The sequence below is a fragment of the Zalophus californianus genome, chromosome 17 (genome assembly GCF_009762305.2).
Source record: "Zalophus californianus isolate mZalCal1 chromosome 17, mZalCal1.pri.v2, whole genome shotgun sequence".
NCBI classification, from domain to species: Eukaryota; Metazoa; Chordata; class Mammalia; order Carnivora; family Otariidae; genus Zalophus; species Zalophus californianus.
In genome coordinates this window covers 52571041-52579248 of record NC_045611.1, presented here as the reverse complement: position 1 = coordinate 52579248, position 8208 = coordinate 52571041, and the positions used below count along the sequence as shown (strand labels likewise).

The 8208-nt window shown below is 59.3% G+C and overlaps 2 protein-coding genes across 4 annotated transcripts; one reads left to right on the top strand and one right to left on the bottom strand.

Moving 5' to 3' along the window:
- Positions 1-1082: 1082 nt before the first annotated feature.
- Positions 1083-3623, bottom strand: FGF21 (fibroblast growth factor 21). Its single transcript, XM_027620341.2, has 3 exons — positions 3102-3623; positions 2765-2868; positions 1083-2016 (listed from the first exon to the last, which is right to left on the bottom strand). Exons 1-3 carry the CDS (start codon positions 3334-3336, stop codon positions 1726-1728), a joined length of 630 nt encoding a protein of 209 aa, XP_027476142.1. The 5' UTR covers positions 3337-3623; the 3' UTR covers positions 1083-1725.
- A 480-nt stretch (positions 3624-4103) lies between these two features.
- FUT1 (fucosyltransferase 1 (H blood group)) lies at positions 4104-7479 on the top strand. 3 transcript variants are annotated; one of them, XM_027620338.2, is made up of 4 exons: positions 4104-4136; positions 4716-5098; positions 5320-5482; positions 6021-7479. In XM_027620338.2, exons 3-4 carry the CDS (start codon positions 5347-5349, stop codon positions 7118-7120), a joined length of 1236 nt encoding a protein of 411 aa, XP_027476139.1. In that variant the 5' UTR covers positions 4104-4136; positions 4716-5098; positions 5320-5346; the 3' UTR covers positions 7121-7479. The 3 variants fall into 3 exon arrangements, with proteins under 3 accessions (XP_027476139.1, XP_027476141.1, XP_027476140.1); XM_027620339.2 differs by lacking the exon at positions 4104-4136 and adding an exon at positions 4686-4715 and having other exon boundaries at positions 4871-5098; XM_027620340.2 differs by having other exon boundaries at positions 4115-5098; positions 6084-7479.
- The last annotated feature ends 729 nt before the right edge of the window (positions 7480-8208 follow it).

Here is an 8208-nt window from a genome sequence, read left to right as displayed (position 1 = left end):
CTGGGGGCAACCACTAAGTTGATTTCTGTGTCTAGGAGTTTGTCTAGTCCCCAGAATTTTTTGATTCAAGAGGTCCGGGGTCGGGAATGTGCAAGTTCCCTTCCCAGACTGGCCCCCCAGGTGACTGCCAATTTCAAGGGCGAGATGCCGCTGTTCTTTGGGTGTGCTTCGCAGCTCCTCACTGACCACACTTTGCACCTCACCCTGTGGAACCTGCCAGAATTGAGTCTAGAAGCAGTGAGGGGTGATGGGGCAGATCTAGTGGGAGATCTTTCCTGAGGCAGGCGGACTCTTCTGACGAAGAACCTACATCTCCGGTGAAGCTCCCCCCGCCAGGAATGAAAACTCTCTTTCCGGTGACTTTTGTGGCATCTCGGCTTCTGCTTCCAGTGACAACGCTGTCCCCCACCTGAGCCAGCCTCTTGCCATCCGAGTGGAAAACCGTCTGTCCACGAGATGCAGACTTTCATCCACTCTGGGCATTGAATCCCTTCTATGACCAGCCAGGACCTGCACTGATGTCCCCGCCCTTCCACTGAGATGTTCCTCTCATTTGAATGTGGGCATTAAAAATGAAGGGTCCGAGACCACAACTCCCGAGAGGCTGCCGTAGTGAGTCAGACACCCGGGACCCAGAGGGCGCTGACCATAACCCCGGGGAGGTGTTGTATCTCCGTCCTCCCGTCTTTCCTCACCGGGAAATAACCCGAGGAGCAATGTGGAAATCTAGGTGGTGGGAAGGGAGGGAGGACGGGCAACTCACTCACTGGGACTGGAGTCTGTGACAGTGGTTATACTCCCTAGTCCATAAGCACCTGGGTGGATGCATTTATTTTTTTTTAAGATTTTATTTCTTTATCTGAGAGAGAGAGAGAGAATGAGAGAGAGAGAGAGAGATCATGAGGGGGGGAGGGTCAGAGGGAGAAGCAGACTCCCCGCCGAGCAGGGAGCCTGACGTGGGACTCGATCCCGGGACTCCAGGATCATGACCTGAGCCGAAGGCAGTCGCTTAACCAACTGAGCCACCCAGGCGCCCTGGATGGATGCATTTAGATCCTCAAGTGCTCCTGCTGAGAATCAGGACTCCCACTCTCCAGTCCTTCCCTCAGACCAGGGTTCCACGTTCCTCTTCCCCTGTTCTCCTGGGACCCAGGTGTCCAGACGTCCAGCTCTCTGATCCCTCAGGACCCAAGTGTCCCATCTAGGACCAATCAAACCCCTAGGATCCAAGAGTCCTTGCCCCGCCCCTGAGGACCCAGATGTCATCCAAATCCTCGTGCTAAGTGGACCCAGAAAACTACATCTCCCATGAGGCTGTAGGTCTGTGGTGTCATTGTTTAAATGTTCCCCTGTTATTGAGGGAACCCAGAAAAATAGTTCCACAACACAAGCACGAAGTTGGGGGTGGGTGGGGGAGGCGGGGAGGTTAACAAGCTTTCTCCTGTCAAGGGGCAGGGATAGTCCAGAGTCCCTGGGGACACCTAAGCAGAGCAGAAAACTGAGGCCCAGAGGGCGATTGGGACATTCTCACAGCCTCCTGACAATGGGCGCAAGGGTTCTTGGGGTCAATGGGAGACAAGGCAGCGGGATCCCATATCCTCCCTCAAACACTCACTCGGGTCCTCCTCTCAGATTCTTTATTATCCCGAGTAAGAAAAATAAAATAATAAATAAGATAAATAACCCGATAAATAGAGGAGACCCCATAATAAACAGCCTGTGGCTTCAGGAAGTGTAGCTGGGACTTCGGCCCTGCGAAGGCCCCACCATGCTCAGGGGGTCCGAGGAGCCCACGTCGGGAGGCTGGGGGCCTGGGACCCCTGGAGGCTCCAGGGGGGCCGGAAGCAGGCCGGGCAGGGGCAGGAAGCGGGTGGGTCCCCGGGGCGCCAGGCCCCGGTATGGGGAGTTGCGGGGGGGCAGGCGAAGTGGGAGGCCGAGGGTCTCGGAGTGGTAGATGTTGTACCCAACCTCGAGAAGCAGTTCCCGGAAGCTGCAGGCTACGGGGTCGAAGTGGAGCTGAGGGGACAAGAAGAGAGATCGGAGATAGGGAATTCCTTCCCACCTTCCTGCTGCAGGACCCAGGCGTCTGGGCCCCCAGCACCCTCCTCCCTCAGACCCAGGCGTCCGGGCCGCCAGCTCTCTCTTCTTTCAGACCACAGAGTGCTCTCTTCCAACAGGATACAGGAGTCCAGACACTCCTAGGGAGCTGGGGGAGCCCCTCCTCCCTCAGATCCAGAGTCCAGGTCCCCAGCCCCCTCCTCCTCCGGGACAAGAACAACAGAAGCAGGCTCCGCCTTCCCCCCTGAGCAGTCCTGCAAGGCCCACCTCCCCGTCCCCACTTCACAGACAGAAATATTCCAGTCGAGGCTCTCTGAGTCCAGACAAGGGCGTCTGGCTTCCCCACAGGGCTCACGGTCACTTTACAGGCCATAGGTCCTCAGAGCGACCCTGCGCCCAGCGGGAACGGGACAGGTAGGAGCCCATGTGGCCACCAGGGGTTCCGAGTCACAAGACTCGGCCTCTTAGGCCACTCTGTCACTCACAGGCCTTGTGACTGGCGGCAGGTGTGTCCCTGCGTAAGCCTCAGTTTCCTCTTGTAAACACTGACAAGGTCAGCTCCCACGTGCAGGGGTGCTGGCGTGGTGTAGGCACGTGGAGAGCAAAGGACCAATCCTGGCCCAGGCCACAGGTGCCAGATGTGGTACCCCAGATGGACAAAGGTGACATAAGGGGGGAGCACAAGGAGGGGGCCCCAGAAACTCACCGATCCATACAGTGTCCCATCCGGGCCCTGGCACAGGAACCTGGACGTTTTCACTCCCAAGATTTGAATGACCCCTGGCTTCAGGGCTTTCAACTCCAAGAGACCTGAGGGGAGAAAGTGGTCAGGGACCCAGAGGGCCTCTGCCCAGGCCCCTCTCTCTTAGACCCAGGAGTCCAGGCCCCCAGGCCCTCCTCCCTCAGACCCTGGAGTCCAGGCCCCCAGCCCCTCCTCCCTCAGACCCAGGACTGCAGGGCCTCAGCCCTCTCCCTCCTCAGACCCAGGGGTCCAGTCCTCCGGCCCCTCCTCCTTCAGACCAGGCCCTGGTCTACACACTCACTTTCGGGGCTCCGGCGGGCAGCCCCCACCACTGTGCCATCAGCCCTGATCTCTAGGTGGGCCTCTGTCTCCTGGGCATCGTCCGTGTAGAGGTACCGCTGTCGAACTTGGCCTCCAAATTGGAGGAGGGGGCTGGAGTCAGGGATAGGGTGTGCCCGGCAGGCTTCCAGCAAAAGGACAGCCAGCACAGGGACCCACAGCCCCAGGTGCTCAGACCTGGCCTCCTCCCAGCCCATCAATGGCTCACGTCCTCAGGCGAGATGTGGGGTCTGAGATTTGACCAGCGGAATGGTATAGATTCTGTTTCAGAGCCTGGCTGTCTGGGAGAGCAGATCCACAGATCGCTGCTTAGCTTGAACGCCTGGGTCCTCTCACACGTGGATTCCCAGCTGAACCGAATACCCAGGTCTCTTAGAATGGATGCAGGGGCTCCAAAATTTATATCCAGACAGACCTGCCCAATCACCTTCCCCACACCTGACCCATGATATTTGACCCACTTGGCAGCAGCTAGGATTCCACCGTGGCCCGATCAGGCTGAACGGATGACGCAATCAGGGGGTCCTTCCAGGTGGGGGCCGGGACTCCCGAGTCTGAGGAATCAGGGGGATAGGGGTCTGATGAACTGGGACCTGGGTGACAGGGGCTGGGGGCCAGGACCCCTGGAGTCTGAGGGAGGGGAGGGTTGTCGGGGGGAGGGGGCCTGGAAGTCTGACTCCCTGGCTGACGGGGATGCAGACTGCGTCCCATAACTGGAATTTCTGCATGTCACCTGAATTTCTAGGTCTCTGGGGTCACACGCTGACTGACGTTCCTTGATCATCAGGAAGGCAGTGAATGGCACATGACCAAAGCGTCCTCTGCTGGGACCGAGGCATCCTGACCTCAACCTCACCAGTCCAGCCCCGATGCTCCTCCTACACCAAACGTCCAGCCTCTCTCTCCTCCCTGATGCAATCTTGGTGTTTCTTTCACCAGAGAAGCTACCCCCAGGCCCAGAAAAGTGCTCTCAAAATAGCGTGGGGCAGGGAGGAGGGTGAGTCTCTTGACTCGGCGTTGGTGGCCCAGCCAGGCTCTGGAGGGGGAAATGAGAGGCAAGAGCCCAAAGGGAATGGGGGGGTGGGCAGTTTCCTGGAAACTAAAGGTACAGAGGCTGGCCACCTGGGGCTGAGGGAGGAGGGCACTAGAGGCCTGAACTTCTCTGTCTGAGGAGGGGGCTGGGGTTGGAAGTCCCCCGTCTGAGGAAGGGGAGGCCTGGGGGCCGGACTCCTGGGTCTGGAGACATTTAGGGTCAAATCTCTGGAGAATGACGTCAAATTCCTGAGTTTGATTTATTGAATGCCCACGGTCACCCTGCTCTGGCCAGGGTGAGGGTGGGGGTGGGTAGGGCCACCTTGACGATGGGCACAGCCTCAGGTGTGCTGCAGAGCGGAGCCTTTGAACCCCAACCAGGAGGCCGGGAAGATAAACTGGCTTCCACTCCCGCTTGCTCCTTCCTGGGCTCCGGGGGAGAGCCTGCCTCCGGGAGGTGCCCGTCTAGAAAGGAGCTGTCAGGCGCCAGATCCACCGCTCCGTCTGTAGGAGAGGCTGGGGGCCGCGACTCTGGAATTTGCAGGTGCGCTGCGCGGACCTGGGGGATCAGAGGCCCTTGCTGGGCGCGGGGACACCCACGGCCGGAGGCTCCCACGTCTGGAACCCTGAGAGCTGGAGGAGGTTTTGCATCCGCTCCAGGAGCAGCCTGGCTAACAGGTTCTTCACCTCCACCGGGAGGACGAGGCAGAGGGCGGAGGATCTTCCTCCCCGCCCGGGCCTGCTGTCCGGGTCCTCCCTAGAGGCCGGGGAGTGGCCGGGCTCCGACCATCCAGGTACCCCGAGCAGACTGTGAGCCCGGGCGCCGGAGAAGGGGGAGACATCGATGGACCCGAACACCTGGGTCCAGCATTGCGTCTGGGCGCTAGAAGTCCACGTCCACCGAAGGATACCGCTGCTGGAGGCCAGGTAGGCCAGCCCTGGAGAGCCCTGTGGCTGGCCGAGGCCGAGGAGGAGGGGGCTGGGCGCAGGGTCCCGGGTCTGGGGAGGGCAGGGGGCGGGGGCTACCACCCTAGCCTGGGGCCTCAGGACGGGGGCGGGGCTCCGCCTCGGACCTACCTGCCTCGCCCCGGAGGGGCGGAGGCTGCGAGCCTCGGAACCGCGCCCATCTCCTTTCTCTCTTCCCCGAGCCCTCGGAGCCAGTCGAGAGAAGCGGCATGGAGGGGAAGGCTGCTGAGCTTTGGGACCTGGAGTTCGGGGTTCCGGGGGCGGGCGGATGTGGGCTGCACTTGAGGACCGCGCGCTCCAGCCCCGCCAAGCCGACTGCAGATCTGCCATCCGCCAGGAGCTCAGGTGAGTGGGACTAGCGGATGCCTGGGACCCAGGAACTGCACCCCCAACCTCTCGCCCCTTAGGACCCCGGGAGTCTCCACCCCACCCGCAACTCCTGATCCTCCAGGAACCAAGATCCCTCATCCATTCCCAGCCTCCCCTGTTCTGCTTGGCCTGTCTGTTCCTGTCGCCTCCATGGTGAATGAAGGCTGCCCATCTCCTCCCCACCCCACCCCCACCACCCAGGTACACCTGAGAAGGGAGTTGGTGGAACATTGCCCAGTTTCAGTGGGCCTTCGGGGCCTGGGGAGCCAGATTCCAAGATGTGGAGATGAGATGCTGGATCCTAGACCCTGTCTTGGAAAGCACCATTTCCCATCCCCATCCCCTGAAATTCCAAGCCCCCTGCTTCTCCTCCCTCAGATCCAGGACCCTGATTCCCCTTCCCTCGGGACCCAGGAGTCTGAATCCTTAGTACCCTCCTCCCGCCCATCCTCTGCTCCCTGACATTCGTCCTCGGGCTCTGAGCACCTGCTAATCCTCCTTTCCTCCTGTGCAGCCATGTGGGCCCCCAGCCGACGGCAGCTCTGTCTGACCTTCCTGCTAGTCTGTGTTCTTTCAGCCGTCTTCTTCCTCCACATCCACCAAGACCTGTTTCACAGTGGCCTAGACCTGATTGCCCTGTGTCCAGACCGCCGCCTCCTGACACCCCCCGTGGCCATCTTCTGTCTGTCGGGCTCACCGATGGCCCCCAACACCTCCTTTCCCTGTCTTAAGCCCCCTGCCTCCCTCTCCGGAATCTGGACCATCTACCCAGAAGGCCGCTTCGGTAACCAGATGGGGCAGTATGCCACACTGCTGGCCCTGGCCCAGCTCAACGGTCGCCAGGCGTTCATCCTGCCCACCATGCACGCCACCCTCGCCCCCGTGTTCCGCATCACCCTGCCCGTGCTGGCCCCCAAGGTGGACGGCCACACGCCATGGCGGGAGCTGCAGCTGCATGACTGGATGTCGGAGGACTATGCCCACTTGGAGGATGCCTTTCTGAAGCTCAGGGGCTTCCCCTGCTCCTGGACCTTCTTCCACCATCTCCGCGCCCAGATCCGCCGCGAGTTCACCTTGCATGAACACCTGCGGCAGGAGGCCCAGGGTCTACTGAGCCAGCTCCGCTTGGGCCGCACGGGGGACCGCCCTCGCACCTTTGTGGGTGTCCATGTGCGCCGGGGGGACTACCTGCAAGTCATGCCCCATCGCTGGAAGGGTGTGGTGGCTGATCGCACTTACCTCCAGCAGGCTATGGACTGGTTCCGGGCCCGGCACGAAGCCCCCATCTTTGTGGTCGTCAGCAACGGCATGGCCTGGTGTCGGGAGAACATTGATGCCTCCCGGGGGGATGTAATCTTTGCTGGCGACGGGCAGGAGGGCTCGCCAGGGAAGGACTTTGCACTGCTCACGCAGTGCAACCACACCATCATGACCATTGGGACCTTTGGTTTCTGGGCTGCCTACCTGGCTGGTGGAGACACTGTCTACCTGGCCAACTTCACCCTGCCTAACTCCAGCTTCCTTAAGATCTTTAAGCCCGAGGCCGCCTTCCTGCCCGAGTGGGTGGGCATTAATGCAGACTTGTCTGCACTGCGGTCGCTGTCAGGGCCTTGAGCAGCAGGGAGACTTTGGAATTGCTGATTAGTCTTGGGCCAGCATTTATGCATCTCCAGAGGCCTGGCAGCTTGGAGAGAAAAGAGGGCTTTCTGTAGCTGTCTGGACATTCTAGAACCAGCAGAAGATCTTTCCCTGTTGGTTGGCAATGCCCAGAGAGGCTCATGTCAGTTCTAGAAGGCAATGCCTACCTGCTCTTCCCAGCCCATATCCAGAGTACATCTAGAAGGATGGCTGCACCCCAAGTACAGGCAACTCCCCCTTCTGATGTTGTCCCTGGTCTTTTCTAGAAGAGAGGTTCATCTCCAGGACTGAAGGAATTTGTGGGTATTCTAGAGCAAGCACTTACCAACTCCCCTTCTGTGTTTCTGCAGCCATTCTAGAGAGGGTCAATTCTAATGCCTGTGAAGAATCCTGCAGGGCTCTTCCAGGGAGGATGGAGTTCTGGAATTCCAGGAGAATCTCAGGAAGGTACAATCTGAAGCTCAACGCCTCAACCACTGCCAGGAAGATTGGTGGAAGACAAACTATCTGTAGCTGCAAGCAGACCCGAAATCTGTCCAACCTCTTAGCCCCGGAAAAAAAAAGACCAAGACTCTCTTTTGAGCAGATAGGTGAAAACATGGGAGGTGGGGGAGGGGAATGGCTGCGAATTGCAGCAGCTTCTGGAGCAAAGTTTTACAGAAATGTAGGAACACTTTTTTTTTTTTAAGCTCAAAAACTGCCAAAGACAAGCACCCCAGAAGGTGGCTCTGAGTTAGGTCGCCTCTCCCAATTACAGACGTCTCCTCCTTTGCTGCAGGGCTGTGGGTGGGGGTGGGGGGGTGATGATGGGATTGATTTTCTGGAATTCAGCCGGCAGGAATGTTTCCTTTGGGCTTACAGAAAGCGGCTGGCCTTGTGTCCCTTGCCAACCCCTGTCTGCCCCCGATTTCACAGAACCACTAAATCTGGCTTCGGGTTTGAAAGAATCTGAGGATATTCAGACTCCAGACTGTTCTCAAACCCAGGCAGAAAGGAGCACAGGGTTTGGCCAAGGAGGATGGGATTCTGGACTCAGATTTCAGGAACGCCTTGAGGCTTTATGA

Bases quoted from the DNA above. Each gene is read 5' to 3' on its own strand.
- FUT1 (XM_027620338.2), top strand. From the start codon at position 5,347: ATGGAGGGGAAGGCTGCTGAGCTTTGGGACCTGGAGTTCGGGGTTCCG. The intron at 5,483-6,020 runs GTGAGTGGGACT...CCTCCTGTGCAG, and splicing joins GCCATCCGCCAGGAGCTCAG to CCATGTGGGCCCCCAGCCGA.
- FGF21 (XM_027620341.2), bottom strand. From the start codon at position 3,336: ATGGGCTGGGAGGAGGCCAGGTCTGAGCACCTGGGGCTGTGGGTCCCT. The intron at 2,869-3,101 runs GTGAGTGTGTAG...TTCTCCCCTCAG, and splicing joins TGCCCGCCGGAGCCCCGAAA to GTCTCTTGGAGTTGAAAGCC. The intron at 2,017-2,764 runs GTGAGTTTCTGG...TTGTCCCCTCAG, and splicing joins ATGGGACACTGTATGGATCG to CTCCACTTCGACCCCGTAGC.